The following is a 13,914-nucleotide window of genomic DNA, read 5'->3' on the forward strand; positions in this document are numbered from 1 at the left end:
TGTGTAACAACATCTTTCCATATCTTTGTTTGGGCGTTGAGAACAGAGAAACCGATTACATATGCATACAGGCGGATCCAAGTCATCAAACTACAAAATGGGTAGTTCCCATGAACCACCTGAGTTTCAAAATAATAGTGTATTGGTATAAAGAAAATAATAGAGTGTCACTTTATAAATTAGAAGGAACAATCATAATTAGAATACAAGTTGTTGGTATGGTGGATAAGTCTTTGAGTTGGTTAATTGAAGGTTGAAGGTCAGACGTTTCACACTACTTTTTTTAAAAAAAATTTCAATGCATCCTTTTAGAGTTCAAATTTGTTTCATTAATTTTTTTTATTTTTTTTCCTACGTTACTTTTTAGGGTTTCATAAACCAAAAGTTTTAAACAAGGATACAATTACACGCCGCTCTCTGCCTCTCTCCCCTCTCTACCATGATTACGCATGCGCCACACCTTCTTCCTGTGGTAGTCCGGGCATCCGGCCGGACAATTGTATTTGTATTCTGTAACGATTTCAAAAGATGAAAGACTCTTCGGGAACAACTAATTTTTTTTAATTCGTAAAGACCGTTGTATTTATATTATGTGTTTTTTTTTTAATTTCAAATGACGGTGTCTTTTTTATTATTTTATTGTATTTTTATAAATGAACCGACCTAAACCATCGAACCGACCCAAAATATTTATATCCGATTCCATGAAACTTAAGCATCTAAAATAGTGCACCACCTGAAAAACATTTATGAATCCGTCACTAGTATACTTATTGTATAATCTAACAATTTGTTTGGAAGTTGTTAAAGATACTTCCTAAAACAGGCTTGGAGTCATAAACGACAACTGGGCACCATGTTTTTGTTCTATTTTGGGGATACAATTACAAAACCATTAACACATCTTTTGGAATCGTTATAAAAATACTAATAAAAATGTAAAAATTGAAAAGGTAAGTAACAGACTGCATATTTGTGTAAAACATGGGTAACACTCCGTAACACATGGTTTGTTTTTATTCTTACTCTTTTTTGTTGTGTAAAACATGCGTAACATCCGTGTAATTCGTTGACCGTGTATCTTAGTCAGTATGGTCTCAACACATTCTAATGTGACAGTAAGTTCATATTCATGAAGAAAAAAATCCATGTAGTTCATAAGTTACAACTTGATTTAAAAGTTATCAGATTGCACGTTAAGGGTTGTTTCAAGTGCTATACGAATATACGTCCATATAAAACCTAAAAGAGACATCATCCTTCCGGTAAATAAAATTTATAAAAACTATTTAACAAAAAACACTTAATTTTCACCATTCTATAATCTAGGGGTGTGCAAATGGTTAGACCCGATTGTAAATAATCAGGTCTCTAGTCTCGTGGTTCTTACCCGGTTTATGTAAAGAGTGAATGGCCAGATCCGCGAGACTCGACTTGGACCCATTTAATGGTATTCTTAAAATCCAAGAACCGACCATGTTGTAAATAACCAAGTCTGATCCATGACAGGTCTCACGTGTCTCACTAGGGATGAGATCGGTACCGTACATGTATCAATACTTAAAACCACAAATTCTCTGTACAAATACCGAAACTCAAAACTTTAATATCAATTTCGATACCGGTGCCGAAATTACTACTCATCTCTACATCTCATGAATCTCATGGATCTTACCTGGTTTAAGCTTACTCATACTTTAATGTTACTAATGTCCTTGAAAATAAACTCTCATATATTGACCTAAACAATTTTGGATCCAAGAAAACAGATCCTACCTCATTTATTTATTTATTTTTAATGAGGTAAATCATATTAAATTAATTTAACCATAGAGTTTGGTAAATGCTATTCATGGAAAGAAATAAAATAAATAAATATTAAAAAACATGGTTGAAAGATAAACCCTAACACAAGACATGACAAAGCATAAGCATAACACAAGACAAGACAATCTTGAACATTCTTCTATCCATCAACACAAAACCCTTTCTTAATATATAATTTCTTACAGCAGCTTGTGCAATAAGAAATCATCATATCCATCCTTCATTCACTAGCCACAACAATCAATGGCTGGAGGTGCTGCCAAATCTTCTAGCTCCAGCACCGGCGTCGTTCGGATCGTTGTCGCCGGTGACCGTGGCACCGGAAAATCCAGCTTGATTATCACCGCCGCTGCCGAGTCTTTTCCCACCAATGTTCCTCCTGTCTTGCCGCCTACCAGATTGCCCGAAGATATGTTCCCGGAACATGTTCCTGTTACTGTCATTGACACATCTTCTAGGTATTATTATTATTATGCTGCTCAATTGAATAGTATTAGGTTATTGGTTATTGATAAAGTTTGGTTTTTTATTATTAGGTGTAATTAATGGTGTATTTGTTGCAGCCAGTGTTATTAAATTGATTATAGATAATTGATTGTTGAGTTTGAGATAAGTGATATCCAGTAGTTCAACTTTAAATTTGAAAGCAACCATTTCTTTTTATCTTTTGAAGTTAACATATACTTATTTGGAATGGTGGATGTAAAAAGACTTGATTTTTATGTGGAAATTTGTAAAGTTTGAATGGTGTGTTGTTTGATTGATAATGTTTGGTTTTTTAAGAAAGTAATGCTTAATTAGGTGAAATTAATGGTGTATTTGTTGTAACTAGTATTGAATTGAGTAAAGATAATTGATTTTTGAGTCTTAGATAAATGATATTCATGAGCAGAAGCATCCAGTTTTGTAGAACTCGCTAGGCGCTATTCGGGCAGCAGGGTATGAACTAGGATTAATCCGGATTGGATTTTATATGTAAATTTTCAATTTTGATCGACTTTGGACAAATATGGATTAACCGGCTGCAAGTCGGTGGGGGTAGTGACTAGCGATTAATCAGGGATCAATCAGTGCCTAGCTGGGATTTTTACAACCATGGAAGCAGGTTAATCAAACAATAGAAACTTACTAGCACATAGTGTCATAATTACTTTCAAAATGCATATTCAAATTGAGTACTCGGCACTTTTTTGGAGGTTATAGTAGTTTCTTGTCAAAGATCCAAAATATGCTCCCAACTTTAAATTTGAAAGCAACCATCTTTTATCTTTTGAAGTTAAAATATACTTATGTGGAATAGTGGATGTAAAAAGACATGTTTTTTATGTTGGTTTTGTGTGGAAATTTGTAAAGTTTGAATGATGAGTAATGTGTTGTTTCATTACAGTTTGGAGAACAGAGGAAAGCTTGCTGATGAACTGAAGAGAGCGGATGCAGTTGTTCTTACCTATGCGTGTGATGAGCCTTCTACGCTTGACCGGTTGAGTACTTTCTGGCTTCCTGAACTCAGACGATTAGAGGTATTCCTTATCCATTATTTAATATAGTTATCACATTATTGATTTCTGTGAAAGCCTTACTCTTAACATCTCATCAATTGCTTGAAATAATCTTTATTTAATATTGTTAATTAGTTCTTTTTATTTTTCGTGTTTGAGCTTTGTACTAAAATGATATATATACACCTGTACAGGTAAAGGTCCCTGTTATAGTGGCGGGGTGTAAGTTGGATTTAAGGGACGAGCAACAAGCAGTTAGTTTGGAGCTGGTGATGTCACCCATAATGCAACAGTTTAGGGAGATTGAAACTTGTATTGAATGCTCAGCATACAAACATATTCAGGTAATATTTAATCTTTTAAATTCTGAGCTTTTGTTTGTAGTTTACTGTTGTCATGTTCACTTCTGAGTCTTGTATTTTTTGTTATAATTTCAGATCCCTGAGGTATTTTACTATGCTCAAAAAGCCGTACTTCATCCAACCGCCCCGCTATTTGACCAAGAGGCACAAACTTTGAAACCTAGATGTGTGAGGGCTTTAAAGAGGATATTTATTCTCTGCGATCATGATAGAGATGGTGCCTTAAGTGATGCTGAGTTGAATGACTTTCAGGTTTCTATTTCTGATTTTTTTTATTTTTTTAAATGATTAGTGAAGAAATATTTATATTATTGTGTGATTCTAAACAGGTCAAATGCTTTAATGCTCCATTGCAACCTTCAGAAATCGTGGGTGTGAAAAGAGTTGTGCAAGAGAAACTGCCTGAAGGAGTCAATGAAAATGGTCTAACATTGACGGGATTTCTTTTTCTTCACGCGCTGTTTATTGAAAAAGGCCGTTTAGAGACAACATGGACTGTTTTACGAAGATACGGTTACAATAATGATATAAGACTTGGTGATGATCAGTTGCTGGCTCCAATTAAAAGAACTCCTGATCAGGTAAATGATTATAGTTTTATATTTATTTTGGCAAATGATATAATGTTTTTTTCTACTTTTGTAGAGTGTGGAGCTGACTAGCGAAGCTGTGGAATTTCTGAGAGGAGTTTTTACCTTGTTTGACAGCGATGGTGTAAGTTATATCAGAATTCAGTTTCAGATATGATTTTAGAATTAATTTTTTATATACCCTTCTCACAAATTAAAATTCTGTGTTATCCTTCTAAATATTATAATATAAAATACTGTACTTAAACCATTCTGTAGTAAGAGAAAATTAGTTATTTATAATAGCCTGTTCACTAAATAATCAAATAGTACAACTGATATTATTTATTACACTATGGAGTGTGTAAGTACGTTTTGCTTGTTTTTGAAAGGGTAAATATGATATTATGAGATTTGTAAGGGTATATATGAAGTTTTTAGCTTTTAAAAGGATATGCATGAAATAAACTTGTTAAATCATTTCAGTAGATTGAAAATATATCTATTTTTGATAACCAGGATGGGGCTCTAAATGCGCATGAGCTTGAGGACCTTTTTTCTACTGCACCAGAAAGGTATTGCAGTTTCTTAAAAAATAACATGATTCTTTCATTATTGTTGTTGTGCTTATTATTTTGTGGTTACGTTACAGTCCTTGGAGTGAAGCTCCGTATGCAAATGCTGCAGAAAAAAACGCATTGGGAGGATTATCACTTGATGGATTTTTGTCAGAGGTATATATTTTTATTTCTGCTTACGTAACACTAATCTTTTTTTTCATATTTGTTAATTGTTTTGGTGGAATGCAGTGGGCTTTTATGACACTTTTAGATCCAGTACTGAGTGTTGAGAACCTCATATACATCGGGTATGCTGGTGATCCTTCATCTGCAGTAAGAGTTACCCGAAAAAGACGTGTTGACCGCAAGAAGCAAAGCTCCGACCGAAATGTCTTTCAGTGTTTCGTTTTTGGGCCAAAGGAGGCCGGAAAATCTTCACTGTTGCATTCTTTTATTGGAAGGTATTTTGTCTAAACTACATACTTGTTTTAGAAAACGGGTCAAAACGGACAAAATGATTCAAGACGTTTTATGCATTGAAATTACAATTTGGGTGACTTTTGAGCTTTGACCCTTTTCATTTTAAGCTATCTTTTTGACTTTTGGTCCGTTTGTAAGTAATAGGTGTTTGACATTTTTAGTATCTGTCTGCTAATAATTTCTTGACATTCTTTTTTTATGGTTGGGCATCAGGCAGTTTTCTGAGGTTTATACACCAACAACTGAAGAGCGATATGCAGTTAATACTGTTGATCAGCCTGATGTAAGTACATTTTTCCAACTTTGTTTCAGCCATTTTTTCTTATGTACTTAATTTAATGCTTGTTTAATCATATTTTGTATTAGCTTTTTGTAAAATTTTGATAATTTTGGATAAATATGATTAAACAAACTGTTTTGACCTGCTATCCTACATTATATTAGTAAAATTCAATCCATTTGGCCACTTTAATATTTTTTGTGTGTTAATTTGTGCTTTCATTGATTTCTCATTAACTTGGTGTGTCAGGGAACAAAGAAAACTTTGATTTTGAGGGAGATACCCGAAGATGCTATCGGAAAGTTGCTCGTTAATAAGGATGCTTTGGCAGCCTGTGACATTGCAGTTTTTGTCCATGACAGGTAACTAACTGTTGTCACTATCTTTTAAATACGGTAGTTTCAGGTTTATTGATTTATTTTTATCTAAAATTTGTAGCTCAAACGCATCTTCATGGACAAGAGCAACAGAGTTACTTGTTCAAGTTGCTAGTCACGGGGAGTCTACTGGATACGAGGTTCCTTGCCTTATCGTTGCAGCTAAAGATGACCTCGAACCTTATCCAACTGCAATACAAGATTCAACAAGGGTATTCAGTTCATCTTTGTGATTTCATATAAAATTAATAAATTATTTAATGAGCTAATTATTTGTTTGTGCAGGTGAGCCAAGATATGGGGATAGAGGCTCCAATACCTATAAGCACAAAATTGGGAGACTTTAATAATGTATTTAGAAGAATCGTGAGAGCAGCAGAGCACCCTCATTTGAGCATACCTGAAACCGAAGCTGGAAAAAGTCGAAAACAGTATCATAGGGTTCTTAACCGTTCCCTAATGGTTGTTTCAGGTATTTATCATCACTTATTTTAGCTGAATTTATAGATAAATACCCTTAAAATGATGATATACTGAATTTGTTGGTTTATGTGTGTTTGCAGTGGGCGCTGCAGTTGCAATTGTTGGACTAGCTGCATACCGTGTGTATGCGACAAAGAAGAACACTTCATCTTAAAATCCGCCCCGTAATCATTGGTTTACGGTTTTCGTTTGTTGGATTCTGATATATTTCTTATCAACAGTATGTGTAAAGAACATGTTCCTGACTCGTTGAGACGGTCTTTGCTTTTAGAGGTCATTTTATTTTAAATCAATTTGGTACCTTCTCATCACATAAATGTAACAACTTTGTTTTCAATTTCAAAATTTTCATTGCTTGTTGTAATCCAGGTTTAGAATTGTGTGTTTTTGACAATGGTGTTATTAGAATTGAGTACTGGACCACCTGATTTGATTTTGTACAAATCCGACTCTTATCGTTTTGCGATTCTATAACAAACTTAACATGGTTCTTGACTGTACTCTTGTGTAGAAGAGTTGGTGTGCAAAACATGAGTTGATATTGGTACTATAAATACTCTAATATATTAATGCTCTATATGAGTTACCATACAAATCAACATACATACAACCTCTATGATCTTGGACTGACTCGTTTATTGAACCTAAAAGTACTAGTGGAGCTCCCAGAAGACAGGTTGTGCACTATAGGAATCAGCGACTGCACTACATCCGTCATCAAAGGTCGATAATCAGCTTCCGTTTGCACACACATGGCTGCAATAGCCGCTATCTGCATATAAAAACCTCAATCTAATCATCTACATTTCTGGTTTCAGATATACAGTCAAGTTGTCAATTGTATAGGATTTGAAAACTTGGTTGAAACATAAACTAGTTAATGGAGGCAGTTAAGTATAGTCACCCAAAGTGTTAGTTGATTGATATAGATGGCATTTAGACCCGATGTGATCAATGTTAAAAATTACTCGTTTTGATATGTAAACAAAACATTATTGATCCCCCAGTGTGGTAATCTCTAATAGTCATGATTATACACATCTCCAACCAAACTAACCTGGATTAGATCCTTTCTCGAAAACTGACTACGTAGATTTGGATCAACCATCTCCTCAACTGCGGCTCTATTTGTTAATCTTGGAAGAGCCTAAGGGTTAAGAAGGATCAAGATCAACCAAGCTTAGCTAAACCTAATAATAATAATAATAATAATAATAATAATAATAATAATAATAATAATAATAATAATAATAATAATAATAATAATAATAATAATAACCCGATTTTCTGCTTTTTGAGAGATTTACACATTTGTTATTGTTCAAAGGTGGATCCATCTATTTTCGATTGTTGGACCCACCTGTGTACATACACAATATTGTCATTATTTCACTACGACGTTGGTGGTGCACCCGCATGCACAAACAAATGAGCATACTTACCCATGAGACGAGGACATGCTCTCCAGGTGGGCGGTTAGTGTCAATAGGCACACGTCCTGTTAAAAGCTCTAGCAAAACTACACCGTAGCTATAGACATCTGACTTGGTTGTAAGTTTTCCAGTCGAAGCGTACCTGATATTGTGCAAGAAAGATATGATTATTGGTTACTTCAAATGAGGTAATTGGATCATAACAATAAATACAAGGCTAAAATGTATTTGTAATGTATAAAACCTCTTATGACTATATTTCAAAAGTTAGATTATCAAAAAATATAGTTATACTAATTATATATGATTTACTATATTTCATTCCATTTTGACCAATGACCAACCAATTAAGCCTAGTTTGTCACCTTAAAGTGTTTCAAGTCAACTCAACCAGACGTGTGTAAACAGATATATAACTCACTCGGGTGCCAAATATCCGGTAGTTCCCAAAACACGAGTCGAAATCATGCCATTTGGCTTGTCCGATCCAATCTTGGCCAACCCAAAATCCGACACTTTTCCACGTAAGTTTTCGTCCAACAAAATATTGCTAGATTTAAAATCTCGGTGTATAACCGATGGGACGGTCAGCTCATGGAGAAACTCAAGGGCCCGTGCACAATCCAGCGCGATTCTCAATCGGATTCCCCAATTCAACACCTGTGATTGACCGTCATGAAGGTGCAAATGGTCATGAAGTGTACCATTTGGCATGTACTCAAATACAAGCAGCCTGTGTTGATTATCAGCACAATATCCAAGAAGATCCACCAAGTACGGACAATGCAAACGACTTAATAAATCCACCTGCATATATAACCGTCTTATTTATCACACTTAAAACAAAATTAATATTATATACTGTTATACTGTCCTGTATTCTTTATTTAAAATTGATTATGTATAGTAAATACCTCGGACCGAAATGCACGTTCTCCTTGCTTTCCTTCCTTACGAAGCATTTTAATGGCGGAAAGGGTGCCATCACGCAGCGTACCACGATAGACATTCCCGAAACCACCCTTGCCTGCAAGGTTGGCTTCGTTGAAGTCGTCCGTGGCTAATTGCAACTCTTTATATGTGAATACTTGTACCCCTTTAGATGTTGCTGATGGCGTGTTGCATGGGCTTCCTCCATTAATACATCCACTCTTTATATCTAACCTCCCTACAACAAATTAAATAAAAATACCAATTACATAATAATTGTATATAAAGATTCAGCTAGTTAATTGAATATGATTTCATTAGTATATAATTTATATATTATATTTTACATTTATAATTATTTTGTCGTAATCATTCTTGTATAAAAACATTTGTATACCTTATTTAATGGATTAACTTCACGTAACAAGTAATCAAGTTTCTTAAATTCATGTCTCACTAAAATTCATCAAAAAAAAAAAAATCTTTAAAATGTTCTGATTTATGGAATTATTTTAAAAATGTTAAAAAATTTGAAATTAAGTGAGGGATACTATTTAGTGATATTATTTTAATTCTCTGGGTAGCTGTTTCATCAGTTGAGTTTTTTCTAATGACGTTAGTCTGACTGACAGGTGCCTGAAGAAAAGTTAACCGAGTTTGAATCCTTTTAAAGTGTTGTTCTCGCCAGTAAGAGGCATACACTTGCAAGAATCAAACCCGGGACCCCTATGAAACCTTATGGAAAACCCTGGCCATCCGAGCAAGCTTGTAATGGCTCTATTCTATTAGTTTAGTTTACCTGAGGCACCATTGAATGATATGATTCTATGAGCAACAAACATGCAACTTTTGTTGCTGTTATTGTTTCCATTTGGATTGGAAGACTTTACGCGACGGAGCAATGCTACGATTATAGTAATTGCAATGAGTAAAATGATGATGACAACGAGAGCTGCCACCACAAGGATGGTTGTTTCCGGTAGAATCTGGTTGTGGACTAAATGTTTCTGGTGGGTGTTGGTGAGTGTTGTTGGAGGTGACTCCGTCGCATTTGTTTCCATAATTACGAGTCACGAAAATCAAAGATGATAGATAGGATAGAGAGATAAAAGGGAGTTGAATGCCATATTTATGTTTTATATTTATATGGTACAACTTTTAATGAATAAAATATAACTATAATGTTTTTTTTTTAAGTTATAAACGTCTATGTATCTTAAAATCGTATGTATCTTTTAGTTATTGTTTTAAGTTCAAAAAATAAAAATAAAAAAATTATAATAAACATCTATGCTTTAAATGTCCAAAGTTAAGGCGTCCTAATAGTACATCCCCAAAGTGAAATACAACACCATTCAACAAAGAAAAAAACACGAACATGTTTAGCTAGACCATACAATGTAAGTCAAATATATGCAAATCTTTCCACCTTAAAGAACAAAGACTTGCTAGATTAACCTCTTTCATAAACTTGGCCAAGGAGCTAAATCCATAATCACGTATTAGGACATAATAAATGAAATGTAAGTCTGTTAGAACAAAACACGTGTACTTTTAAAACGAAAATTATGATGACTCGTTGAACGAGAATTACACATCGGGTCTACATGCACAATTTCAAACACGAGTTATCATATTCACTCTATTAGAATATCATCACGACCCAATTTATCCACTTTTTTCCTAAGTGATATGTATAATTGTTTTATTTATAGAAAGATAAAAACAATGTTAGATATAAAAAATACGCATTTTGATAATTTTGTTAGTTTGATTTTTTCAACCATATGGTGTTAAAAAAGATTTATCATTGTTGTAGATAAAAGGTTTTGGCTTTAGTTTTTATTCCCTCAAAATTCAAGCATTACATGGGTAATTTTTGCTACACCTTTTATAGATAAAACGATTTACATTAACTAGTCTTTATATATACATGTATATAAATTTTGTTATGCTTTATAAAACTTTCAAAATAAACATCAAATATTTTGGTATTCCCTACATGGGAGGTCATGACCTGTCAGGCACATGATCCTTGCAAGTATCTGTGTGTTTCATTTTGTCTCTTGCTTTGTTTCAGTATCATGTAATGTCTTGGTCGTGCTTGTAAGGTTACTCCACCAATATTGCTATGAATGTACTTTAAACATTAAAACCTGTACATATTTAATTATTTGTTGTGTCCTCATGTTCCACAATATCATACTAAATATAAAATGTGTTTTATCCAATGGATCTATCAAATTGCTAGCAAATGTGTTCTCAAAAGCAAATGGCATACCTTGGTATTATAGTATTTAAAATTCACATATCATATTATTTGATTATTACTAACTTTATGGGAAAAAATATAATCTATGGTGTTATCATCATAACACGTATCTAATGCATTAGACTGAAACAAAGAAAAATTGGACAATTAACCGAATTTAATTAAAACCGACCTATAACCGACAATCAACCGACCTAAAGTTAACTGACCATTCAGTTATGGCTATGGTTAATCAATCTTCCATAACCGAAGCTCAATTATGATTATGGTTAAGCTCGATAAGCAAACCGAACTGAATTTGCATACCCCTGGTTGTAAGTTATGTGGGAATTATATTAAATTTTATGACAACTTTTATCTTAAAATGGTTACCAACATCTCATGAAATCTGTCATTGTTGATATAATTTTGACTTTCAGGACTATGGATGTAAAAGTTGTGGCGGTGGGAATACCCTATATTCCTTGGATCCAATGAATTCCTTTGCAAATGGATGTAGTCTAAGGTCCATATAATTTTTATGGCCACCACAATATCATAGTGCAACTTATTAAATGGAATCACATATGATGTAATGAATTAACAACCGGTCTAGTTAGCGGAAAGGATATTGTTAAATCGGGGTACGATACATGTAGGTATTCAGGTACATGTAAATGTGGAAGAAAAGGTATATGTATATTGTATGCATATATGCCTTCAGATCAAAACTTTAAATCAAATATATTTAATACATGCCATGTTTTGAAACTCATAATGTATAGACATTGGCTACTTAAACCTACACCAACACTTTCTTTACCTAAACATTTCATACAAGACAAGTACTTATTTTATTTTTTCAATATATGATTATATGCCTAAGTATATCTCTATCATAACTGGGTTTCATCTATTTACGGTCAATCGGTCATTTCTTTGCCCTATAAAATGAGCTTATATTTCAGTTTCACAAAAACCATCATTATTCCAGCCGATATAAAATGTTTGCCATCAAGGTTAGTAAATACTAGTTTTATTACTTTATAACATTGCACAACAATTTTTTGTTTCGAAACACTTGAAAAAGCATGTGGTTTAAATTGTCATTTTTCTTGAAAACCCATAATTGTAACATGCTAACTTTCATATGGAGAATTCTGTTTGTCCCATCCCACATCGCTAGAAAGTGGAAATGAGCATACCTTTATAAGATGAACAAAGAGGCTTGAAAGCATGACCTTACTTGATCAGGATCTGTTCTATAGGTTCGTACCTCTGTATTCTTTCTTTTTAAGAAGACTCAACCTAAGTCTGGTTGATGAACCGAGACTCTGTAACCAGAGCGTGATTAACATAGCTTATGGTTCTGGCCATGGCTCAGTAGAGGATCGTTGCTAGCTCAAGTATTGAGTCCTAGTATGGTTACATGGTTGTCTGACAGACAAATTCTTCCCTTTTACCTTCGTTTTTGTTCATAAGCTCTGGCCATGGCTCAGTAGAGGATCGTTGCTAGCTCAAGTATTGAGTCCTAGTATGGTTACACGGTTGTCTGACATACAAATTCTCCCTTTTTTACCTTTGTTTTTGTTCATGATTTGGTATTGCATCGCTTTCTGAATTCTAATTGTGATGAAGAAATACCTCTGGTCAGGTTATAATTATTGAATCTGAGTATGTTTGATATTGCATTTGGTTATCCAACAAACAAGTTTTCAGGCAGTTGTAACATTTGAGTCCTGATTAGAAGCGGTATATAAAAATCCTATCATGTTAATAATCTAGCTGCAGTTTTTATATGAGCTCATCAATGGTGTCTGTAGCTCATTAGTGATAATGAGTGGTGACTAGGATGGTCCTTATTATAAGATAACTGCAATTGAATACTTGATCTTTGATTTGATCATGTATATCTATTTTTACTTCATATATATGTTTTATATTTTAGGATCCTTTCCATCATATGTAATTAGTTTAAAAGGGAAGAGAACATGCCTCTTTTTTTTTTTTTTTTTTTTTGGGGGGGGGGGGGGGAAGATGATATTACCAGATAAAAAATGTGACGTATAATTAGATTTTTTGTATTCTCTAATATCAAGTGTCTTACATACATAAATCAATTGCCGCGCGCCTCAATTAACTCTCAGGACTTCAATGCTAAACATTTTGAAGTGTCTCGCGTGTATTGAAACCAGACTTTCAACCCAACTCCATCATCATTAGTGAACTTCATTGTCACGAATACTGTCACTGGACGGGAGTATTAACATACTTTTAGGTTTTGTTTGGTTTGTGAATGCTATTAAACATGAATACATGTTTGAAGGAAAAGAGGAGAGGGTAGGGATGATAATAAGTCAGGCTTGGGACGGGTTTTGGTATTAACTTTGCGATTCAACTCTAAATCACATATCATAAGCCCTAGTCACATACCCATACACATTTATAATTGGTTTATCTCATTATAAGTCATCCCCATAACTTATGTAACAAATCATGCAAATTCTTCATATTACCTTCCAACTTTCAAGCTTACCGAATCATAGCCCATGCACACATTAACTAAAGTTTTAACTACGCACATAAAACTTATTCATTGCACATTTAACATTAATCACACACACAAACACACACACAATAACTATGTATTTTAGCCTAAAAGTACTTAATGTGCGTATTGTACTCACCTTACACTGCAGCCCTCATTTACTTGCAACTGGTTCGCTCGTTGGGTACAATTTTTGATGTGGTGATATATGACTTTTAAGATACAATAGAGGTAGTCAGAGCTGTTATAAATATTGGTGTTCCGATTTTATTTGGTAGCTATCCAATTTGTTTGTTCTTGAGTTACAAATTCAAT

The 13,914-nt window shown here is 33.8% G+C and overlaps 2 protein-coding genes and 1 non-coding gene across 3 annotated transcripts; 2 read left to right on the forward strand and 1 right to left on the reverse strand.

Annotated features, from left to right (window-relative positions):
* The first annotated feature begins 2,003 nt into the window (after positions 1-2,003).
* On the forward strand, positions 2,004-6,734 carry LOC143552551 (mitochondrial Rho GTPase 1-like). Its single transcript, XM_077042738.1, has 14 exons — positions 2,004-2,285; positions 3,215-3,347; positions 3,521-3,670; positions 3,764-3,940; positions 4,018-4,269; positions 4,334-4,402; positions 4,777-4,832; positions 4,910-4,991; positions 5,067-5,278; positions 5,511-5,580; positions 5,827-5,939; positions 6,016-6,166; positions 6,240-6,426; positions 6,518-6,734. Exons 1-14 carry the CDS (start codon positions 2,071-2,073, stop codon positions 6,589-6,591), a joined length of 1,941 nt encoding a protein of 646 aa, XP_076898853.1. The 5' UTR covers positions 2,004-2,070; the 3' UTR covers positions 6,592-6,734.
* An 89-nt stretch (positions 6,735-6,823) lies between these two features.
* LOC143552552 (putative serine/threonine-protein kinase PBL7) lies at positions 6,824-9,878 on the reverse strand. Its single transcript, XM_077042739.1, has 6 exons — positions 9,600-9,878; positions 8,785-9,038; positions 8,292-8,677; positions 7,880-8,012; positions 7,495-7,584; positions 6,824-7,209 (listed from the first exon to the last, which is right to left on the reverse strand). The coding sequence occupies exons 1-6, from the start codon at positions 9,859-9,861 to the stop codon at positions 7,051-7,053; spliced, it is 1,284 nt and encodes a 427-aa protein (XP_076898854.1). The 5' UTR covers positions 9,862-9,878; the 3' UTR covers positions 6,824-7,050.
* A 2,409-nt stretch (positions 9,879-12,287) lies between these two features.
* On the forward strand, positions 12,288-12,498 carry LOC143552562 (small nucleolar RNA U3). Its single transcript, XR_013138679.1, has one exon. It is a non-coding gene; the product is annotated as a small nucleolar RNA U3 (small nucleolar RNA).
* Positions 12,499-13,914: the final 1,416 nt, after the last annotated feature.

This window comes from Bidens hawaiensis, unplaced genomic scaffold (assembly GCF_021521415.1).
Source record: "Bidens hawaiensis isolate Kalapana, Puna unplaced genomic scaffold, B.hawaiensis_p1.1 tig00016943_1, whole genome shotgun sequence".
Taxonomy (NCBI): Eukaryota; Viridiplantae; Streptophyta; class Magnoliopsida; order Asterales; family Asteraceae; genus Bidens; species Bidens hawaiensis.

Excerpts from the sequence above, each read along its gene's own strand:
- LOC143552552 (XM_077042739.1), bottom strand. The coding sequence starts at position 9,861 with ATGGAAACAAATGCGACGGAGTCACCTCCAACAACACTCACCAACACC. Across the intron at positions 8,013-8,291 it reads ACCGGATATTTGGCACCCGA|GTACGCTTCGACTGGAAAAC; the intron begins GTGAGTTATATA and ends GCACAATATCAG. Across the intron at positions 7,210-7,494 it reads CGAGAAAGGATCTAATCCAG|ATAGCGGCTATTGCAGCCAT; the intron begins GTTAGTTTGGTT and ends TTTTATATGCAG.
- LOC143552551 (XM_077042738.1), top strand. The coding sequence starts at position 2,071 with ATGGCTGGAGGTGCTGCCAAATCTTCTAGCTCCAGCACCGGCGTCGTT. Across the intron at positions 5,279-5,510 it reads TTGCATTCTTTTATTGGAAG|GCAGTTTTCTGAGGTTTATA; the intron begins GTATTTTGTCTA and ends GTTGGGCATCAG. Across the intron at positions 6,167-6,239 it reads CAATACAAGATTCAACAAGG|GTGAGCCAAGATATGGGGAT; the intron begins GTATTCAGTTCA and ends TTGTTTGTGCAG.